The sequence below is a fragment of the Thalassophryne amazonica genome, chromosome 13 (assembly GCF_902500255.1).
Source record: "Thalassophryne amazonica chromosome 13, fThaAma1.1, whole genome shotgun sequence".
NCBI classification, from domain to species: Eukaryota; Metazoa; Chordata; class Actinopteri; order Batrachoidiformes; family Batrachoididae; genus Thalassophryne; species Thalassophryne amazonica.
This window is the reverse complement of record NC_047115.1, coordinates 9,742,813-9,767,225: the sequence shown is the minus strand read 5'-3', so window position 1 is coordinate 9,767,225 and position 24,413 is coordinate 9,742,813. Positions and strand designations below refer to the sequence as shown.

At 41.2% G+C, this 24,413-nt stretch overlaps 1 protein-coding gene across 1 annotated transcript in view; it reads right to left on the bottom strand.

Annotated features, from left to right (window-relative positions):
* Positions 1-3,359: 3,359 nt before the first annotated feature.
* The window catches only part of pdxkb (pyridoxal (pyridoxine, vitamin B6) kinase b), a 37,793-nt gene continuing 16,739 nt past the window's right edge, over positions 3,360-24,413 (bottom strand). The window contains exons 2-11 of the mRNA XM_034184434.1: positions 21,655-21,709; positions 16,324-16,428; positions 10,784-10,867; positions 8,341-8,375; positions 7,368-7,453; positions 5,334-5,379; positions 5,137-5,248; positions 4,559-4,695; positions 4,403-4,469; positions 3,360-3,494 (exon numbers count right to left, since the gene is read on the bottom strand). Of these exons, the coding sequence (XP_034040325.1) occupies positions 3,379-3,494; positions 4,403-4,469; positions 4,559-4,695; positions 5,137-5,248; positions 5,334-5,379; positions 7,368-7,453; positions 8,341-8,375; positions 10,784-10,867; positions 16,324-16,428; positions 21,655-21,709 (843 nt within the window). The 3' untranslated portion in view covers positions 3,360-3,378. The remainder of the gene's footprint in view (positions 3,495-4,402; positions 4,470-4,558; positions 4,696-5,136; positions 5,249-5,333; positions 5,380-7,367; positions 7,454-8,340; positions 8,376-10,783; positions 10,868-16,323; positions 16,429-21,654; positions 21,710-24,413) is intronic.

The window sequence follows — 24,413 nt, the reverse complement described above, 5'->3', positions numbered from 1 at the left end:
GCGAAACCCAAAGAATTTGTAATGCTGTGCAACATATTGCTCACAGGAGAAACTCCAATCTAAAGGAACGTCCAGTTACCTGTATTCAACCGTAACTTCCATCAGAGAGTTGGCGATTCTGTTGACGAGCAGAAACACCCGTTGGTTAGAATGCATAACGCAAAATATTAAAATAAATAAATATAAAAGCTGTGACTATATTTGTTAGAGAATGAAGTGTTTGAAAAAGACACTGTAAATACTGGTCATGTGCGCATTTTACACCATATATCTGTAATAATGTGGCTTGTGCGGTTAATCATCTAGGACGTGTTGGTGTCGGACACTAAAATAGGGTCGCATGTTGTAACTTGTGGTTTATAAAGTCTGAGGTGGTGAGACGATTCATGTGCCTCTTGAGGTAAAACTTCAACATAATCACCATGGAGGCAAAGTGCATAAAAAACAAAACAAAAACAAAAGCACAACAACAACCCTGAAAGCATGAAGTTCATGTCTGAGAGAGGTATCTGGCTAATGGCGGCACAGTGGCTAAGTGGTTAGCACTGATGCCTCAAAGCAAGAAGGTTGTGGGGTCGCTTCCCGCCCTTTCTCTGTGGAGTTTGCGTGTTCTCTCCGTGTCTGTGAGTTTCCTCCCGGCACTTCGGTTTCCTCCCACAATCAAAAACATGCTGTAGAACATCTACCAGAGACATCAGATGGAAATGAGCCGACGGCTATAATCTGGTCTGTTCACATCACTGTAAGGCGATGTACATGAACTTGTACTGTCCCCTCACAAATAAATAAACTAAAAGGTCTTCACAGTTCTTCTCAGTTTCTTGGAACTATAATCTGGTCCAACTTGGATCCTGGTTAAGCTACAAATTTCAAATGGTTTTGAAAGCTCTGGATCGGTTCTATTCTACTGCCTGAGGTATTGGTTCCTCAACATGTCGAACACCATAGTGGATCTAAGAAACTCCCATCGTATCAGACCAAGAGAACCACCTCACTCCCCACCCCGCAAAAACAAAAAACAAACAAAGAAAACAAACAAACAAACAAAGCTTTATGACCAGAATGTGAACTCTAAAATACTGCAGTAAGACGAGCCCAAATATAACAGCTTTAAAATTTTAAATCTCTGCATGAGATTTTATTTAAATATTTTCTTCTGGCACATACAGTAGTGTTCAGAATAATAGTGCTATGTGACTAAAAAGATTAATCCAGGTTTTGAGTATATTTCTTATTGTTACATGGGAAACAAGGTACCAGTAGATTCAGTAGATTCTCACAAATCCAACAAGACCAAGCATTCATGATATGCACTCTTAAGGCTATGAAACTGGGCTATTAGTAAAAAAAAGTAGAAAAGGGGGTGTTCACAATAATAGTAGCATCTGCTGTTAATGCTACAAACTCAAAACTTATGTTCAAACTGCTTTTTTAGCAATCCTGTGAATCACTAAACTAGTATTTAGTTGTATAACCACAGTTTTTCATGATTTGTTCACATCTGCGAGGCATTAATTTTGTTGGTTTGGAACCAAGGTTTTGCTCATTTACTAGTGTGCTTGGGGTCATTGTCTTGTTGAAACACCAATTTCAATCCAAACTGATCCATGATACCTGGTATGCGATATATAGGCCCAAAACCATAGAAGGAGAAACATGCCCATATCATGATGCTTGCACCACCATGCTTCACTGTGAACTGTGGCTTGAATTCAGAGTTTGGGGGTCGTCTCACAAACTGTCTGCGGCCCTTGGACCCAAAAAGAACAATTTTACTCTCACCAGTCCACAAAATATTCCTCCATTTCTCTTTAGGCCAGTTGATGTGTTCTTTGGCAAATTGTAACCTCTTCTGCACGCCTTATTTAACAGAGAGACTTTGTGGGGGATTCTTGCAAATAAATGAGCTTCACACAGGCCTCTTCTAACTGTCACCGCACTTACATGTAACTCCAGACTGTCTTTGATCATCCTGGAGCTGATCAGTGGGTGAGCCTTTGCCATTCTGGTTATTCTTCTATCCATTTTGATGGTTGTTTTCCGTTTTCTTCCACACTTCTGTTTTTTTTTTGTCCATTTTAAAGCATTGGAGATCATTGTAGATGAACAGTCTATAATTTTTTGCACCTGCGTATAAGTTTTTCCCTCTCCAATCAACTTTTTAATCAAACTAGGCTGTTCTTCTGAACAATGTCTTGAACGTCCTATTTTCCTCAGGCTTTCAAAGAGAAAAGCATGTTCAACAGGTGTTGGCTTCATCCTTAAATAGGGGACACCTGATTCACACCTGTTTGTTCCACAAAATTGATGAACTCACTGACTGAATGCCACACTACTATTATTGTGAACACCCCCTTTTCTACTTTTTTTTTTTACTAATAGCCCAATTTCATAGCCTTAAGAGTGTGCAAATCATGAATGCTTGGTCTTGTTGGATTTGTGAGAATCTACTGGTACCTTGTTTCCCATGTAACAATAAGAAATATACTCAAAACCTGGATTAATCTTTTTAGTCACATAGCACTACTATTATTCTGAACACTACTGTAAGAGAGTTCTGTCACTTGTTCTTTGAGTAAATAAACATAAGTGCTGTTACATTTGTAAAATATATGTGTGTCTTAAAATAAGAATTAAAGTCTGTGTGTGAGACCGAGTTCTCTTGGTTTTGGGTCTTTTTTTGGCTGTTGACTGTTGAGAGGATTTTTTTTTTTTTTTTTTAATACTGATTAACATGCTCCCGGTTTGTAAGCGTCTTGCATGGCAGCAGCCTCACATCGGGGTGAATGAGAGGCATTATTTGTAAGCGCTTTGAGCGTCTGATGCAGATGGAAAAGTGCTATATAAATGCAGTCCATTTACCATTTACAACAGATGTAAATATATATTTATGTATTTGTTGGTACCCTTCTGTTCAGGTACAATCTCAAATAAATAAATTAAAATTATGAACTCATGCTTGGTTTTGGAAGCTTTTTCTGAAATCTGTATTCAGTGTGACCTGAATTTTTTTTTTATTTCTATTTTGAAGTTTAAAATAAATAAATAAAATAAAAGATAAATAAATAAAAGCTGTTTTGCATTCAACCCGGCGACATGACATGTGCAGCCAAACCGGACCATACCTATCTGTGGCTCTGGTTGTGAAAACGGGGCAGGTACAGCTCAGGGCTTTAGTTTGGGGGGGGGGGGGGGGGGGGGGGTTCAGACACTGAGGGGTTGAAGGTCAAAAGGAGGGGCTTACAATACTCGGGGATTTAAAGAGTGTGCGAGATAAGGTGTGTTGATGTTTACAGTGATGAGAGATTTAGCGAGATACGGGATCTAAGAGGTTTGTGGGTGAAGAGGATGAGTTCGTCTGGGGGGGGGCTGCTAATGTTAGGATATGACCGTGGCCTCCGTGACTATGGCGGGATCTTCTATGTCGGCTTTGCTTTGAACCATCCTCAGCTCCAGCTGAGGCGGGCTGGGCCTCCGACCGGGACCCGCCAACTCTGCACGAGAGACAGAAAGAAAGGAATACTGTCACAACCAACAACTAAATAAACTGAACTTCTACATTTCCAACATCACATTACGCAGTCTTAAAAACCTGGAAATATTTTGCTGTTACACGTACGTGCAGCACAGACATGTTTGTTCACAATTTGGTATATGACACACAACATTATTTATTTTTTTTAAACAAAGTTCCAAAGAAGACAACTGCCTGGATACAATTCCTGATGTTTCACTCTTGTGGTGTACAGACGTGCAAAACATTTTTTAAAGAGTTTATTTATTCATGCTTCTTAAAATAAAAACAAAAACACTTTTTGTCACAAGTTGTGATACAAAATTCAACTAAGGAAAATTTAAAGGGGGAAGAAATAAATAAATAAATAAAACTAAAATCATGTCATACAGTCATGTTCTTTTACTTTCCTCTTGGTGGTGCTAGATAGCAGGTGAAGACCTGCATTGATATTGACTAAAAAACAAACAAAAACTTAAAGACTAAACAACCCCCCACCCCTCCCAAAAAACACCCTGAACTGAGACTATCTGGACTCTGCAAAACACTTCTTTACATCTGAAATATTCCATTATTGCACAAAGAGTTTTAAACCAGATGTTAGTCATTTATTAACTGGTTTAAAAGGTGGTAAACTGATGACATTTTGATATCTGTTAAAAACTAACTTGGCTTCTTAATGTAAAAAATAAATAGATAAATAATACAAATTGAGAAAATATTTAAAAAAATGACAAAAACCCAAAACAAATTTCCCCTCATTTTATAGACTATTCAATGACTCAAAAATAGCCAAGCGATTATTCATTCATTGATTTACCTGCAATGAATCTGAGTGGTTGCACCAAAATTAGAGAATAATTCAAGACTCTGGTTTGCGTTTCTTACCGTGCGCGTAAGATATGGTCCTCTTGATAACGTGGTGCATCACTGAAAAAGTCTTCTCACAGGCCGTCTGCAAAACAACAGCACAAGAACGTTTTAGGACTCAGCGTTTATCCTCGTCTTTAGGCCACGCGACTTGATGTGTGTCTGTGTCTGTACCTTTAGGTCATTAGGGTAGAGATGCGTCCATGCGAGCAACATGGCTGCAAACAAATCTCCAGTTCCTACAAAGACGGCGTCCACTTTGGGAACTTCTATTCGGACTCTCTGTGTCATCCTGCTGCCATCTGGACGAACTGAACAGCAGCACAGAGACAAGAGAGGACAAACATTTAGTTTTTTTTTTCTCTTGAGGTGGAACAGCAGTGAACAAATTGGCATTATATCAGTAAAACTCCTACATGTGCCTCTCCAAGGTATATAATAGATACAAAATACAGAAAAAGGATCCTTCAAGAAAATAATTTTCCTGAAGAACTTTTAACTGTTAAAATGCTCAAGTTCCAATTTGCACAACAGGTACCAGAAAATATTATTTTCACAAGTCAGTCTTAAAATCATATCAATTTATTTATTTCTATAACTTTACTTTGGTTGTCGTTTTCCCCGTTTAAACCACTGTAAAATAACCTGAGCGTTTCAGGGTTCTCAAAGAGTTTGTTCCAGCTCCTACTCAAGTCTGAACCTGTGAACACGTCAGGTTCGGACATCAAAATCACACACACAGAGGTCCATACCGCTGCGCTGGCTACCCAACGAGACAAGGAAGCGATCTCCCAATCTTGGGGGCAGATCCGAGGAGGTGATGACCACAGTATCTGGACCCATAGCATGGAGAAGGTCCATGACCTACAGAGAGGCAACGGTACATCAGTCAAGCCAAAATATCATCACAAAAAAAAAAAAACCCTGTTTTGGAGAAGTGCTCTGTTACCTCCACAGCGTCCTTCTCTGTGCTGATGTTTTTCCCCGTCAATAACCTAAAACACAAGTCACTAAAATAAGCATCTTATAAAAAAAAGGAAACAAAAAAAAAGACCAACAGTTTTAGTTCTTATAAAATGGCATGTTTAGAGATGTAAGGATTTCACTGCCATCACTGAAAGGACTTATTTAGTTTAAAACAAAAGCAGGCCATGTGCTGAATCCTGCACTCTTATACTCATCATGTCACCTGCAAACTCAACAAGTCTTAAAACTATATTCACAAATTTCTAATGTTTGAAACCACTTGTTTTAATGGAGTGCATATTCCGCCGAGGCTATTTTTTTTTGTTGTGTGTATATATATATATATATATATATATATATATTTTTTTTTTTTTTTTTTTTCCTCTCTTCCTCGTCTCAGCACACCAAGCAGCTCATCCCACACTTCCCCATCCTCGGTCAAGTCCTGCAACTCTTCCTGGGGGATCCTGAGGCTTTCCCAAATGAGCTGGGAAATATAATCCCTCCAGCGTGTCCTGGGTCTTCCCCGGGACCTCCTACGAGTTGGCCGAGCTTGAAGACATCCCCAGTGAGATGACCAGGGCACAGCCTCACTAGATACCCGAGCCACCTCAGCTGGCTCCTTTCGATGTGAAGAAAGAAGCAGCAGCTCTTTTCTAAGTTGAGCTCATCACCCTGTCCAGCAGTGTAAGCCGAGATACCCAACAGAGGAATCTCATTTCCACCGCTTGCATCCGCGATCTTATTCTTTCGGTCATTACCCAAAGCTCATGAGCTTAGGAGCGTAAATGAACCGGTAAACTGAGAGTCTCAGCTCCTTCTTCACTATGATCATACGATACAGCATCCGTAAAACATCAGATGCCGCCCCGATCTGCCTATCGATCTCATGCTCCAAATTACCCCCACCCACGAACAAGACCCCGAGATTCTTCAACTCCTCCACTTGGGGCAGTAACTCTACCTTGACCCAGTGGCAACAATCCACCGTTTTCCAACAAAGGACCATTGTCTTAGATTTGGAGGTGTCGCTTCTCCTCTCAGTTGCTTCACACTCTGCCTCAAACCTGCTCAGTGTGCATCGGAGGTCACCACGTGATGAAGCCAACAGAACCACATCATCTGCAAAAAGCAGCAATACAGCTGTGGGGTCACCAAACTGGACACCCTCCAGTCCCTGACTGTGCCTTGAAATCCCGTCCATGAACATCACAAACAGGACCGTAGATAAGGGATGGCCCCGGAGGAGTCCAGCACGCACCGGAAATGGGGCCAAAGCAATGCAGAGAATATGGACACAGCTCCGAGTGTGGTCATATAGTGACCAGATCGAATGTTGCAGTGAATACAGTACCCCGTACTCCAGCAGCACCTCCAACAGGATACCTCAAGGGACCCGGCCATACACCTTTTCCAAGTCCATAAAATAAATGTAGACTGGTTGGTCATACTCCAAAAACCCTTCTAATGTCCTTGTGAAGGACAAGAGCTGGCCCACAGTTCCATGACCAGATCAGAACCCACATTGCTCCTCCTGAATCTGAGATTCGACTAACGGTCAAAGTCTCTTCTCCTGAAACCTGGCACAGGCTTTCTCAGGAAGGCTGAGAAACACGATTCTTCTATAATTGGAACACACTCTCCAGAGGATGTAGCTTATATATTTTACCTTAATTTATACCAACTATACTTTCTTCTAGTTTTTGATATTTTAATTTTCAAGCACTTATTTCAAAATATATAAAGAAACGTATGCCCACATTTAGCACATTCACATTTGATATAATAAAAGAGCCTCATAAAAAATGTGAAATTCTTCTTTCTTGGGTTTCTTCTCGTTTCTTGGGTGAACTTCCCGTTATGGAAGCATAAATAGTCAGTCATAAGGAAAAAAAGCTCAATTAAAGAAACACAATGACAGAAGTTAAAAGAATAAATAAGTAAAAAAAAAAAAAATCCAACATTCAATTACATGAAAGACAAAAATATCAATATTATTATAAATACTTGTACTCACTCAGCCTCGAACTGGTTTGGTGTGATAATATCAGCAACAGGGACCACTTTGTTTTTATAAACCGGGTAAAGATTCTGAGGAACGTACTGTGGAAGGAGACACACGCAACATTGAGCGCACAGCAAGACACTAAACATTATTTTATCATTTTTAACCATTTTTTAGGGGGGAAAAATATTTTCAAACAACCAATTCATGTGAATTAATTCTCACCTCTAACAGATAATTAGACACTGCCACCTTTAGTCTAATTAATCCTCTATTCAACATTCACATTGCATTAAGACATAAGAAAATATGTTGGCACTCCCTGAATGTACCCATTAAAAAAAAAAACTGTGAAAAAGGGAGAGGTTTCAGAATAACACCAGAACTCAAGTCCAAGTGCCAACAGCCACAAATAATTAATAATAAATAAGAAATCAGTTAAGAGCACTGGAATGTAAACAGGTTTTTATTCAATAAGTTATCTTTGTGATATCTCCTCAACATATTTGACTGGATACCTGCATCTTTTTTTGCCAAAAATGCCGGCATGATCTAGAAGAGGTCATTCAGTGCTTTAGACCTCAGCTATATAAAATAAAGTTGCTTTTTCTAATTTGAGTCTGAAACAGCCACAAAACTTCGTGGACATAAAATTTGAGTGTGAATTTGAAACATGCGCCTCAAAATTTACTTGAATTAAATTTCCTTGTGACAGCAGCTCAGCTGTGTAAGAATATGAGCTGAAGCTCTCAATGTGCATTTCTAAACCATGAGCTGTGTTCTGGGAGATTACAGTAATTCACCTGCGTTTGGGAAGGAGTCTCCCAAACAAACACTTTGACCGTTTTATAGCCACAGAAGGCACAAACATTAAATCATGTTTCAAATCTAATACGGAAAGAAGCCTTAGTACAAACACGTGAGATGGAGAGGCAGACGCAAGCACAGCTGTAAAAATACAATACAAACATGTCACGAATCTCACCATAGAACCGTGATCACCGAGGACCGGGTCACAAACTGAAAGAAAAAACACAGAGTCAGACGGCCTACACAAACCTGCAACAATCAATATTAAAATACAACACTGACAGGAGGCATAAAAACAAAGTCTGACATGATCAAAAACCTTAAATAATACAAAAAAATACTTTCAGACACGCACGAGTCGATGCAGACGCGCATGTCCTCAAGCATGAACTAATTATGTTCGCAACACGAATGTGGAACACCAACAGCACAGGGCCCAACACAAATTCCTGAGGAACACCGTTTGTAACACACACAGGTCCAGAGGCGGTCATCAGGAGTCTCACTATTGATTTCTGTTACTGTATTTTCCAGAGTATAAATTGCAGTTTTTTTCTGTATGTGGAACTGGGGACAAGTTTAACAACTGACAGTAACTCTGTAGCACATGTGCACACCACAGCATGTGCTGTTAAGGTTTTTTATATTTCAAAAATAATGGTGGTGGAAAACATATTGGATGTTATTCATCAGCAGGAAGATGGACCTGGATGCGGAAGTAAACTCTGGATTTTTGCAAAAAGCCCTCAGGTTGTGGTGTGTGCCATGAGGACTTTTTAATTCCAAAAATATGGGGGGATGCAGCAGACAACATATTGTATATTATTTAACACAGACTGCTGACTCTGTTGGAAACAGTAAAAATATGAGTCCATTTGATTTTTTTTTTTTTTTCATGTGTCGTTGTTGTGTATTTTTATTATTGGAGCTTGTCAAGAACAATGATTCCTGGGTAAGCCCCATATTAATAGCTGTTAATTTTCTGATGAAGAAGACGACAATGAAGATGAAGAAGAAGAAGGTGATTTTTCAGTGTGCAAGTTGTACTAAAGTACAAGTTACAGGATCTGCTCAACTAGTAAAAAGAAAAAAGTATATAAATGTAATCAGCTTCACAGAACAACAGTTTCAGCGTCAAAACATTATTTGGTGCATGTAAAAAGTTAATGTGAAGAAAATAAAATGTACAGTTTGAAGATGATATGATAATCAGACTTTGTAGGACTGACTGACAGGCGAATGAGTGGTACAAGTAAGAACTGTAGTTGTTGGGTACAACGCTTAAAAAAAATAGTTCCATGGGCACTGTAGCTCATCTGGATGATACAAGACATCACAGTTTCAGATAGAAAAGTTGGCATGGCCAAACTCCAATGATTGTATCAAAGTCAAACTTAAACAAAATCTTAAAAACCCATCAGATATGTTTTGGAGCTACCTACTAGCTACACTTGAACTAAATTCCAACTCAGTGTCTTAAAAACTGCTGGCCAATGGCTCTAGGTGGCATTTTTAATATGGCCACCACAGCAGCCATATTTGTAATCAGATCGTAATGCCTTGACCAAACTTTGGTGTCCTCAAGGGTGGGAACGTGCACACCAAGTTTCAACTTCACTGTTTTTTTTTGAGAAGATGATGTTTTAAAGTGACAACTGGAAAAATGGGCGTGATCAAAGTCTAGGGGTCACATCAAGGTCAAAATTGAAACTTTTGGAAAACCTGTCAGACATGTTTTTAGGATTGCTGATTGCTACCCATGTAGCAAATTTTAGCTCAACTGCTGCACAAATGGCTGACAAATGGCTACATATGTGATTTTCAAGATGGCAGCCATATCTGAAATTGGACTGGAACGTCTCAAGCAAACTTTGGTGTCCTCGTTAACAAGAACATGCACACAAATTTCAGCTTCATTGGTCCAGTGGCTTCAGAGAAGATGATTACACACACTGCCATCAACGGACAGATGACCCACAGCATAAGTGCACCATTCCTTTGGTCCAGCTGATCTAAAAACCAACAAACTGATTCCAAATATCTAATTATGGTGCCATGATTACATCGGTCGGGGGTTTAAAGGCAACCTGCCACTACACTCGGGCCCGGAAAAGGAATTTTTAATCCATCCAGTCGATGGAGATGAGCAGGACTGAATGTTTGGTTTTGTGACATGGTCACCTACTGGGTTGTTGTGGAGCATCAAGACAAAAATAACCACTAAACACAGTGTTACAGTGTAACAGGTTCAGACCATTTCATATTTTGTCATGTTGCAGCTTTGTGTTAAATGATTTAACTTAATTACCCCTCATCCAGCAACAAGGAAACAACATCACACTGACAAATGTTTAACGTGATTTGCACAACAGAGCTCTCCCAAAAACAAACAATGTCTTTGTTACAGTTTACTAAAAACCAACCAGGACTGCATTCATCATCATGGCCAGTTTAAAAAAAAACTTCTTGCAGGAAAGCTATGTTTTGTGTTTTGTTTTTCTTCTTCTTTTGCTCCATTCATTTTGTCTGTCCCTTCATCCCTTCCACATGCTCTGATTTAAGAAATTATTTACAGACTGACGTAAACCCTACAGCGTGCGTTTGGACTGAATATTTACCGTAGACCAGGTTGGGGTTGGCTCGCTTCAGCTCCTGAATGATATCCACCACCATCTCCAGGAAAGATGTGTCTCTGGTGTACCCTGACAAACAGAACCAGCACATCGTGAGCTTTAATTCTTTTGAAAGCTTGTCTCTTAGTCTTGTCCATCTAAATTGGAAGTCCCAAAAGCCAGTTTTATTTGTTATCTATCGTCTACCTGGTCGTTACTGTGAGTTTCTCTGTGAATTTTCGGACCTTTTGTCTGATTTAGTGCTTAGCTCAGATAAGATAATTATAGTGGGCGATTTTAACATCCACACAGATGCTGAGAATGACAGCCTCAACACTGCATTTAATCTATTGTTAGACTCGACTGGCTTTGCTCAAAATGTAAATGAGTCCACCCACCACTTTAATCATACCTTAGATCTTGTTCTGACTTATGGTATGGAAATTGAAGACTTAACAGTATTCCCTGAAAACTCCCTTCTGTCTGATCATTTCTTAATAACATTTACATTTACTCTGATGGACTACCCAGCAGTGGGGAATAAGTTTCATTACAGTAGAAGTCTTTCAGAAAGCGCTGTAACTAGGTTTAAGGATATGATTCCTTCTTTATGTTCTCCAATGCCATATACCAACACAGGGCAGAGTAGCTACCTAAACTCTGAGTGAGATAGATTATCTCATCAATAGTTTTATATCCTCATTGAGGACAACTTTGGATGCTGTAGCTCCTCTGAAAAAGAGAGCCTTAAATCAGAAGTGCCTGACTCCGTGGTATAACTCACAAACTCGCAGCTTAAAGCAGATAACCTGTAAATTGGAGAGGAAATGGCGTCTCACTAATTTAGAAGATCTTCACATAGCCTGGAAAAAGAGTCTGTTCTATAAAAAAGAAGACTGCCCCTCCCTGAGCCTGGTTCTGCTGGAGGTTTCTTCCTGTTAAAAGGGAGTTTTTCCTTCCCACTGTCGCCAAGTGCTTGCTCACAGGGGGTCGTTTTGTCCGTTGGGGTTTTTCCGTAATTATTGTATGGCTTTGCCTTACAATATAAAGCGCCTTGGGGCAACTGTTTGTTGTGATTTGGCCCTATATAAATAAAACTGATTTGATCGTATCTGCTGCAGAAAAATTCTTTCAGACAGTCCTGATTTGACAGTTTTTCTCCTTAACAACTAGAGGGTGAAGGACAACAAACTCTGACTTTATAAAACTTCCTGTTGTAAATGTTGCTTATTTTCACATGCTCCCAGCACCGATCTGACTTGATACAGTACCAAACCAAAACATTAAGTCACCTCAAGTAAGGTCCAAACCTCAGGTTGGGAACCAGTCATGTCCTACCCCATGAACAGGCACATTTGGGTTTGTGCATGTGTTCATGACTGTAAACAGGCTCATTCATTCATATACAACTCCTGGCAAAAATTATGGAATCACCGGCCTCGGAGGATGTTTATTCAGTTGTTTAATTTTGTAGAAAAAAAAGCAGATCACAGACATGACACAAAACTAAAGTCATTTCAAATGGCAACTTTCTGGCTTTAAGAAACACTATAAGAAATCAGGAAAAAAAATTGTGGCAGTCAGTAACTGTACTTTTTTAGACCAAGCAGAGGAAAAAAATATGGAATCACTCAATTCTGAGGAAAAAAATATGGAATCACCCTGTAAATTTCCATCCCCAAAACTAACACCTGCATCAAATCACATCTGCTCGTTGATATTGACCCTATCCCATGACATTGACCCTATGTGTCTTTTTGCAAGGAATGTTTTCACAGTTTTTGCTCTATGGCAAGATGCATTATCATCTTGAAAAATGATTTCATCATCCCCAAACATCCTTTCAATTGTCCAAAATATCAACATAAACTTGTGCATTTATTGATGATGTAATGACAGCCATCTCCCCAGTGCCTTTACCTGACATGCAGCCCCATATCGACTGTGGAAATTTACATGTTCTCTTCAGGCAGTCATCTTTATAAATCCCACTGGAACAGCACCAACCAAAAGTTCCAGCATCATCACCTTGCCCAATGCAGATTCGAGATTCATCACTGAATATGACTTTCATCCAGTCATCCACAGTCCACGATTGCTTTTCCTTAGCCCATTGTAACCTTGTTTTTTTTCTGTTTAGGTGTTAATGATGGCTTTCGTTTAGCTTTTCTGTATGTAAATCCCATTTCCTTTAGGAAGTTTCTTACAGTTCGGTGACAGACGTTGACTCCAGTTTCCTCCCATTCGTTCATTTGTTTTGTTGTGCATTTTTCGATTTTTGAGACATATTGCTTTAAGTTTTCTGTCTTGACGCTTTGATGTCTTCCTTGGTCTACCAGTATGTTTGCCTTTAACAACCTTCCCATGTTTGTATTTGGTCCAGAGTTTAGACACAACTGACTGTGAACAACCAACATCTTTTGCAACATTGCGTGATGATTTACCCTCTTTTAAGAGTTTGATAATCCTCTCCTTTGTTTCAATTGACGTCTCTCGTGTTGGAGCCATGATTCATGTCAGTCCACTTGGTGCAACAGCTCTCCAAGGTGTGATCACTCCTTTTTAGATGCAGACTAACGAGCAGATCTGATTTGATGCAGGTGTTAGTTTTGGGGATGAAAATTTACAGGGTGATTCCATAATTTATTCCTCAGAATTGAGTGATTCCATATTTTTTTCCTCTGCTTGGTCTAAAAAAGTAACCGTTACTGACTGCCACAATCTTTTTTTGCTTGATTTCTTATAGTGTTTCTTAAAGCCAGAAAGTTGCCATTTGAAATGACTTTAGTTTTGTGTCATGTCTGTGATCTGCTTTTTTTCTACAAAATTAAACAACTGAATGAACATCCTCTGAGGCCGGTGATTCCATAATTTTTGCCAGGGGATGTACAAACTAAGGAGCCATGATTACATGTGCCACCCAACAGAGAAGGGCAGAGCTCATGTGTTTGAGCATAAGACATTTCCAAAAGTAGTGTGCCAGGAGATGTATGATGATCTCCGCCCCCCCACCCCATTCTTGCCTTATGATGTCACACAGAGCTAAGAGGGATAAAGGAATTCTTGTGAGAGGGAATAACATGTGGCTGTTTGATTTGTCCTCCAGATTTGGTCACTTTCCAATAATCTCAACTCAACAACTTTTAATGATGTTGTTTAAAAGGAACCCCAACTATAAATACGTTTATTCTATATGACTTGTTGTGATATTAGTAACATAACTATGGGACAAAATTTGCAAAAATAATGTAAAGTTTTATGATATTTTAAGAAACTTTATTTCTACGTAGGTCGCCACTGTTGTTTGTAACAATGCATTCTGGGTAGTGACGTCAAACGGGGGCAGAGCTTCCCGTGTTTACATTACAACGAGCGGCGATTAGCAACGATGAGCTCCTCTGTTCACCCTTTTCCGTTCGAACCAGAGCGTGATTTGCAGTGTGAGGAAGAGAACTTTGAAAATACTGTCAGAAATGAAGATCAGCGCTCTGATCAAGCAACAGTTGGCCATTGTAGGTGGTGTTTGTGTGGGGGCTGCTTGCCGATGCCGACAGAGAAACGGAGCGTCTGCTGCTCTTTCGCATGTTTTAGTCCTATTTTCACTAGTTACTCGTGGACGATTTTTCTTCTTGTGGGGAAATATGATGGGCACTGCATCTGGTTTAAGACATCGTTTGTATCCAGAAACACCAACAAGCTCCCTCATTAGCTGAGGTCGATGAAAAGCCTCAAATGCATCCGCACTGAAGTGACGTGAGCACAGCCGCGGGTCTTTCGGCAACTGCACTCTTCCACAAGCATCCTCCCACTTTTTCCTTAACTTTCTTTCTTTTGGAAAGCAATAAAGGCTTACCTCGCTTTCTTTGTTGCCCTTAGACTGAAAATTGCATCCAAAAGCCGCGCAATGTGGCGTTTTATCTCGGTAGAAGAACTAGCTTTAACACTGTTTCCGCTTGCATGAAAGATTTCAGAAACCTTTCCACGTCATCACCCCCAGAATGCATTGCGCAGGCAAAAACATGGCAGCCGCGTTGTATTTAAATACGTGATAAATAAACGCTATTTTATATCATTCAAGACTTGTTTATGCACTTCTAACTATATATTATAATATCAGACGTCAGTGTTTCAATTTTTTGACAAATTTGATGTTATAGTCGGGGTTCCTTTTAACATTTTTTTTTTGCCCAACAAGAAAACAGATGATGAATTTGACTCGGAAATATGTCAAAAATGCATTCTGACACATCAGCATCCAAACTACGGACAACTGTGACTGCATAAAGTGACGTAGCTTCAAGGACATGTAGCGTTCACCAACACAACATTAAAATATTCCTGATTGTAACTCTATCTGCGCAAATGCGATCGCAATCAGTGATCGCTGACATACGTCATTGCTAATTAAGCCTCACTCGGTGAGTCAGCAGATGCATTTCCAAAAAATAAATAAATAAAACTTGCCATTTCTTGGCAGGTGATATCACTCTGAGCAAACGCAAAAACAGCACAACACCAAAGAGAGAGTGAAATCAAATCAAATCAAATTAATTTTATTTACATAGCGCCAAATCACAACAAACAGTTGCCCCAAGGCGCTTTATATTGTAAGGCAAGGCCATACAGTAATTACAGAAAAACCCCAACAGTCAAAACGACCCCCTGTGAGCAAGCACTTGGCGACAGTGGGAAGGAAAAACTCCCTTTTAACAGGAAGAAACCTCCAGCAGAACAATCATGTTGCTGTTGTACATTGTTCAGAAATGAACAATCATGAAGCTACTGACCATTCATACGCAAGTGATGCTCAGCATTCATTCAGATTAGTGGACCTGCGAGCACACTCTTGGGAAAAGTTGGGAATACATTATTTTCAGGAGCTTCAGAACTTTCCATCAGCTCTATCAGGAGGCGACATACTTCACACCCAATTTTTTTTTTTTTTTTTTTTTTTTTAAACCATGACTGCATCAAAAATAACCCAGTTATCAATTTAAAAACAAGTCACCCTGACATGAAATCACAGTTATGTAAACTATGCAATTAATCCGTGGCTTCATCTTAGCACCAGTTTGGTGACAGTCCATTCAACAGCCCATGAGCTGGGACGTTGGCTCCATGTCATGAAAACACTGTCAGAAACATAAGTACTTTGTTTTCGGCAGTCTCCGTAGCCGATTGTTTTGATTAAGAAATATGTACAATTTTGTCCATATTTCCTAAGTCCATAAAACATTTCATAAAAAAAGGTTTGGCATTAAAACTTTATTTCTAAAGCGCTTTCACATGTAAAATCCCTCAACATTTTACTATACAAGACATTAAAAGGAGAAACTTTAAATAAATCCACAAAAGCTTCATCTTAGTTCCAGGTATGTGGAAATGACCCATGTTCAGTTTTTACATAAAAATGTTATCAGATAAAAACAAAGTGTAAAATATGTGCTAACAGTTTTATAAAACTTAAATTTCACTTCAATCATTTGAGCTAAAACAACATGGAAGATATTGTGAGTGTGGTGGAGATCATTTCAGTGCTTGTTCACCTGTTAAAACGTAGTCGTAGTGGTGCACATTGTTGAGTTTGATTCCCTCGTAAAGAACATGAAGCTCGTCTGCGGTCAACACCTGGCCCTTCCAGTGGGAATAACCTGCAGAGGTGAGCACAGACAGAAAGCCGCTGACGCACGTGGTTCAAACACACAGACACACACCTCCTGGACACATGGACATAAACTCCTGCTGAAGAGGCGGTCACACATTTACACCTGGAAGTGGGCGACGTGGTCGAAACATGAAGCAGTAAGAAGGTGACAGGGATGTAGTAAGACCACCATTGACACAATCACAACAGTGACAACTAGTAAGGACTTCACTGACATAGTCCAAGCATGGAATGGACAGGGAAGACCACGTGGTGTTCTCAATGCGGTGTCACTGTGTTCTTGCTCCGTCACCGGCGATCTCACTTTGAACTCTCCACAATTGTGCTATGACCACCGTACATCAATGCCACGCTGTGGAAGACCGCATTACGCTGTTAATGCATGCTTTCTGAGCTTACCACGTCGTCTTTGTCCAGTTTGCAGCAAGCTCTCACTGTTTCTATGTCACGTTCAGAGAAATTACTATAAATACTGGATCCCGTTCCTCACACAATCACTTTTCTTTCAACTGATAATCTCTATCTCTAATCTCCACAGGGCTGTGTCCTTTCCCCTCTGCTCCTCTCCCTGTACACTAACTGCTGCACCTCCAGCCACGACTCCATAAAGCTCATCAAGTTTGCGGATGACACCACCCTCAGGGGTGGTGGCCAAGTGGTTAATGAGCTTGGTTTCAGTTCAGAAGGTTCCGGGTTCAAATCCAACCCCTGCCACATTTCTCCATGTAATGTGGAGTTGCGTCAAGAAGGGCATCCGGCGTAAAACTTGTGCCAATTCAACATGCAGATCCACCTTGGATTTGCTGTGGCGACCCTGAGTGCAAACAAGGGAGCAGCCGAAGGGACTTACTTACCACCCTCATCGGACTCATTTCGGATGGGGATGAGTCTGCCTACAGGAGGGAGGTGGACCGGCTGGTGACCTGGTGTAGCAGCAACAACTTGGAGCTCAACGCCCAGAAAACAGTGGAGATGATCATGGACTTCAGGAAAGCCACAGCCCCCCCGCCCTCACCAACAGCCCCATCACCACTGTGGACTGTCACCACTTCCTCGGCACCACCATCACCCAGGACCTCAAGTGGGAGTCAACCATCAGCTCCCTCATCAAGAAGGCCCAGCATAAGATGTACTTCCTGCGGCAGCTGAAGAAGGCCAAGCTGCCTGCCCAGCTGATGATGCAGTTCTACACGGCCATCATCGAGTCCATCCTCTGCTCCTCCATCACGGTGTGGTACGCCGGGGCCACAGCCAGGGTCAGACACAGACTGCAGCGCATTGTGGCCTCTGCTGAGAAGGTGATCGGCTGTAGCCTTCCATCTCTCCACGACCTGCATGTCTCCAGGACTCTGGGCCAAGCAGGTCGGATCACAGCTGACCCTTCTCACCCTGCACACGGTCTATTCGAACTAGGCTATGGTCCATCCGGACCAGAACCTCCCGCCATAACAGTTTCTTCCCCTCTGCCGTTAGACTCATGAACACTTCATAACTCAGTCACCTTAACCTTAACTCTGTCACTTTATCATTTTATCACGGGTCACTTTAGACAAATGTACTTTGGTTTTTAATTGCACTCCTCCCACTGCACTGTTGTTCTGTTTGTGTCATTGCACATAGCCTTTCATATTTCATCTTATATTTTATCTTATTTTAGCACCTATTTTATCTTAGCATTTTATATTGCTCTCTGTTTAATGTTGCACCATTATACCAATGCAAATTCCTAGTCTGTGAATCCTGTTCATTGGCAATGGCAATAAACTTCTGAGTTCTCTAATTAGCACCTATTGTGCTCTAGTTAGCACTCTCCTAATGACAGGACGGAAGCCTCCCCTGATGGCTCCCTTGACGACTCTCTCCTGATGACGTGAATGACTCATTACCATGAACAAAAGACTGAAACTGCTTTGACCTGAGTACCACATTGTAAACAGGGGACAAAGCATGTCTGAGACCCGCTCCGCGGTTAAGGCTGGGTTTCAACTGTTTTACAAAGAATGCTTCCTTGACACCTCTCTCAAACCATTTCTTCTCTCTGGCTAAGATTTTAACTTCCTTGTCCTCAAACGTGTGGTTAGTGTCTTTCAGGTGGAGATGAACTGCAGACTGAGGTCCACTGGCGACCTCTCTGCGGTGCTGGTATAGCCTCTTGTGTAAAAGTTGCTTCGTCTCACCTATGTAGTGTTCATTACAGTTTTCCTGACATCTGATATGATACACTACATTGCTCTGTTTGTAACTAGGGATCCTGTCCTTAGGGTGAACTAGTTTCTGTCTCAAGGTGTTGACTGGTTTAAAGTAAACTGGGATTTTGTGCTGTCTGAAGATCCTCTGTAGTTTTTCCCCTACTCCTGCTAAATAAGGGAGAGACACTCTTCTTCTTGTCTTGTGTATGTACAATGATAATAAAGGCGCTTCTTCTTAAAGATCTCCTGATGCTGAGCTGTCCATGGTGCTGATAATCTAGTGTCTGATCAGCACCCTGATCAGCTCACCTTTGGGAGCTCTGTGGTTGACTGCTGAAAGTAGGTGCAGACACAAGAAAATTTGCAGAATGAATGACAAAGTGCAGCTTGTGATGTAGTATTTATAAGGATCAGATGGTTGCAGTGAGAACGTAGTAAGCGTGTTGTGAGGTCTGACTGGCTGTAGTAAGAACACACTGGACATGGTCCATCAAGAACCTGGCAGGAATGTAGTAGGAGCATGAAAACTGCACATTTTTTCTATTCTGACCACATCCCTGCTACATTCAGCAAAATTTTGAGGACAGCGCATTCTTCATGGTCTTCGTCTGACTATGATGCGGGCTTACGTAATGAAGGTTTCAAGCTATACATGTTTGTGTAAATTGCTACAGCTACAGGCGGCGCGACTTTACAGTTGCAGTGGCTACCAACACACTCACATTGCCTCAATTGGAAAACAGACTGTTTCAAGTTTACTGCACATAAACAATGTCAAATGTATATGTGTTGTCCTAATTCTGATGTGTGCCATTATTATGGTAAACAAGTAATAATTGTAGATCAATTGCTGTTTGTATGTGGAATGTGAGTGCGGAAATTTTGTTGTTATGACAATGACAATAAAAGCTATCTACATCTACATCTAGTTTTCCTTCCCAACTGGCTTTGACTTACTGAACCATCTTGAGATCATTAGTGAAATCTGAAACCACTGTATCTGTTCACTGAGGGGGAGGACCGGGGGATAGGACTGACGTAGAACACCTGCAATAAGCCAGCTACGGTCTGTGTGTGCATATGTGTCGTTTGCATTCGTCTGCATATGACACGCTTGCTGCAGGCTGATGATGTCGCAGCTCCAGGTGAGTCACAGCCAGAGCCACGTGGTCGTGATGCTGGTTGCTAAGCAACAAGCCAGGAGAAAGCCAAAGTGGCTGAGAAAGAGAGGTGAGCGGTTACAGTACTGTGTGTGTGAGAGAGAATGAAGGCCGGCCATCTGATAAGAGCTGCTTCTGTCGTCATCACACACCGCTGTCGCAATTTACAGCGTGTACTGCCGTTTACCGCTACGTCCTTTTGCCTCGCTCGCTCTCCTTCTTAAGTCTGCCTTTTTTCTCTCCGCCCTTCATCATTCTATCTTTGATATCTTTGACGATATTTGATATCTATGATGCTCCCTTTGGAGTATTTTTCATTATGTCGTATCTTATTCATTACACACAATCCTTGAACAAATCAGAAGACATTTCTCTGCTAAAGACAGTCAAACAGTCCCATTAGGCAGCTTTTCTGAAGCAGTGCAGTCTGAGGACCACCGACTGACCAGGACAGGACCTCATAACGACGTGTGATTCATGACATCTCGTACTAGGTGACCGGAACGCACAGACGTCTCTTTCATAATGTGCCAATGCTCTTCTGAAGCCACTGTGAAGTGACAAGCAGCAGCTGGGTGACCGCGTTTGTCCTCACAGCATCCAGCTGATTCATTCTTCAAGATCAGTTTGCAGGAGTGTCACGAGCTGAAACCACATAGCTGTGCAGCACGGGGGGAAAGGCAAGTCGGGACATTTCTGGGAGTAGAAATTAGCTCAAAACATCATGCATCACATTCTTCAAATTAGAGCAGTGCGGCTGCACAGACAGAGAGCCAACAGACCCGAGCAGGTCTTTGAGATTCTCTCCATGAAAACCACCAACAGAATCTGTGAAGAAAGACAGTCCTGTCAGCATCATCCAGAGGAGATGGTTTTGAGAAGAGCAACATCTTCCAAGGAGACGAACGCGACTTTCCCCAATGTTCTCCAACTGCAACATGTTAATCAAAGTCTTCAGTCCAACAGCAACCTCAGTCAACAGGAGCAAGACGTAAACCTTGATGAATCCACCTGAAACAGCACCACATTCCCTGCTTGAGTTGTCAGTTTATCAGAACTTTGAAGCCAGCAGAACGTCGTCCTGTCCACGGGCAAAACAAGTTGTCAGTACTATTTCAAGTGGCAAACAACACTTAATCCAGCCTCAGTATACCGCGGCCTACAAAAACATGTAGGATATTCATCCCAGAGATGGTAGCTTCAGGCCCTGTGTCCATAATGACACTTTTTTCCAGCGGAAAAGCAGTGGGGGGGTATCACGACCTTTGTTTCTATGACAAAAATAAGCAGCCAATGACGAGCTTATAGCGTACGACGATAAAAACATTCTCCCATAGCTCGAACCAAGCGTCTGCCCAATCTGCTGTCACAAGTGAATTTTTGTCTCAATTGCGATGGATTTTGAGACAAATCAGCAAAAAGAATTAAGTTGAGGGATTTTCAACACACGAGTAAACTATTTTAAGTTTTGACTTCTGTACAAACTCAAACAGACTTCTGTTGTGATTGTTGCTGTTTTTACCCCATAACATTCAGCCATCGATCTTCCAAACACGTTTTAAAAAAAAATCTTTATGATCAGAAAAATAAGGTGGGATACATCTCAATATGACTGAAGCATTTTTAAATGTTGACCTTGTTTAACCATAACTTGTTTTTTTTGCGGTAGTTGCAGGTATTTGCTGTGTTTTAGTGACTTTGATGTTTGGAAGATGAAGTCACAAAAACAAAACAACCCTCAAGAACATCCATCTATCGCTTCCTACGGCCGAGTTGACATCAGTCGTGCTGCCCCACGTGTGTGCAGGGGGGGACACAGCAAACTGACAGAGATGCACAAATTAATATTTCATCTTGTGATACCTGTGTGGTTGGAGAACTGGACAGAGTTGATGGAGTCCACCTCAAAGCCTAAAACCTGCAGAGAAACAAAAGAAGTATCAGCAGAATTTTTGACTAAAGTTTGATAGCTGTACAGTCATCATAAAACATACAGCGTATGCAAAGTCTGCATCACTTCAACTGCTACTATACTCAGTTCCACTTATTCATCAGTCAAACAGCAACACTATCCCTAAGAACCTCCTAGAAACCAAGCAGCATCTTAAAATGGACTATTTTGTCCACCTCAGGGGTATTTGTTGAAGTTGCTGAGATGATGGAACTAGAAAACGTACATACAGCAATTTCTCTGAATGAATTGTATAACAACTGATGAATCAATTGTAAAACTGGCAAAGGCCTGTTCAGATAACACCAAGACTGATTCCTGCCAAACTAAGTCATCCATTAGTGTGGGTTTGATCTCAAATGTTTGGGGATGTGCTTTGTTAACTAAGTTTGCATTATTTTAAATTCTGTACATAGATTTTAAGTTTCATTGTGTGCATTATAAGGGGTTTGACATGGGCACCTGAACCCAATCCTGACTTGATAAAACTGTAGTTTGAGTTAGCCTTATGTTCACATCTTTCTACAGTGAAGAGTGGAAATCAAGCGTGTGCCTGTACTGACAGTTTCACAGTGACTGAAATTTAAAGTGATGTCTATTCACATTCATAATTATGCAACTAAGACAGCTGGACAGGGGTATTAAGACAAGAACAAAGAGGTCGAGGAAAATAAGGAGAAAGAGGTTGGTAAAAACTAATTGGGATAGTCAGAGAGATGAAGAAAGTAGACAACAGTACAAGAAGATGTGGCGTAAGATGGAAAGAGAAGTGACAAAAGCTAAGGAAAAGGCTTTTAGTGAGCTATACAGGAAGTTGAACAGTAAGGAAGGAGAAAAGGACTTGTACCAATTGGCCAGACAAAGGGACAGAGATGTAAAGGATGTGCAGCAGGTTAGGGTGGTAAAAGATGCACATCGTAATGTGCTGATAAGTGAGAAGAGTGTGTTGACAAAGTGGAGGGAATATTTTGAGGAGCTGATGAATGAAGAAAATAAGAGAGAGAAAAGGCTGGATGATGTGGCAAGAGTAAATCAAGGGGTACGTAAGGATGAAGTGAGGGCAGCTATGAAGAGAGGAAAGGCATTTGGTCCAGATGACATTCTGGTGGAGGCATAGAAATACCTTGGAGAGATGGCAGTGGAGTTTCTAAACAGACTGTTTAATAAACTCTTGGCAAGTGAGAGGATACGAAGTGTGCTGCTTCCTATTTTTAAGAACAAGGGTGATGTGCAGAGCTGCAGTAACTACAGAGGCAGAAAGTTGATCAGCCACAGCATGAAGTTATGGGAAAGAGCAGTAGAAGCTAGGCTCATAAAACCGTGAGCAGCAATATGGTTTCATGCCGAGAAAGAGCACTACAGATGCAATGTTTGCTCTGAGAATACTGATGGAGAAGTATAGAGAAGGCCAGAAAGAGTTACATTGTGTGTTTCTGGATTTAGCGAAAGCTTATGACAGGGTGCCAAGAGAAGAGTTGTGGTATTGCATGAGGAAGTCTGCAGTGGCAGAGAAGTATGTGAAGGAAGTGCAGGACATGTACAAGAACAGTGTGACAGCAGTGATATGTGCAGTAGGAATGACACAGACTCATTCAAGGTGGAGGTGGGATTACACCAAGGACCAGCTCCAAGTCTTTTCTGTTTTGCAATGGTGATGGACAGGTTAACTGATGAGATCAGACAGGAGCCTCCATGGACTATGATGTTTGCAGATGACATTGTGATCTGCAGTGAGAGTAGATAACAGGTTGGATATAGCCTGGAAAGGTGGAGATATGTTCTGGAGAGAAGGGGAATGAAAGTCAGTAGGAACAAGACTGAGTACATCTGTGTGAATGTGAGGGAGAACAGTGGAATAGTTTGGTTACAAGGAGTAGAAGTTGTGAAAGTAGATGAGCTTAAATACTTGGGGTCAATTGTCTAAATTAATGGAGAGTGTGGTAGAGAGGTGAAGAAGAGAGTGCAGGCAGGGTGGAGTGGGTGGAGAAATGTGGCCAGAGTAATATGTGACTGAAGAATATCTGCAAGAGTGAAGGGGAACGTTTACAAGACAGTAGTGAGACCAGCTATACTGGACGGCTTAGAGACGGTGGCACTAACAAAAAGACAGGAGGCAGAGCTGAAGATGTTGAGATTCTCTTTGGGAGAGACGAGAATGGACAGGATTAGATGAACATATCAGAGGGACAGCTCAGGTGGGACGGTTTAGAGACAAACTCAGAGAGGCGAGATTGAGATGGTTTGGACATGTGCAGAGGAGGGACCCAGGGAATACAGCGAGAAAGATATTGAGGATGGAGCCATCAAGCAGGAGGAGAAGAGGGACACCAAAGAGGAGGTTTATGGATGTGCTGAGGGAGGACATGCAGGTGGTTGGTGTGACAGAGGAAGATACAGAGGATAGGGTAAGATGGAAATGACTGGGCACCAGGTGGGTGCTAAAGGGGTAAAATAGGATGCATATGGTGTAATTTCCCTACTTTCGGGGACAAACCACCGCATTTTCAATGGGTTTTGGGGAAAATTACATGCAAACAAAGTGAAAATGCAAAGAAAAAATGACGATGTGGTGGGAACGTGGACATGTGTTGGTAAAGCTCAATTTGGCACCATATCACCACACACACAAACACACACACACACGGTTATTCCCTAATTATACCTCCAAAGT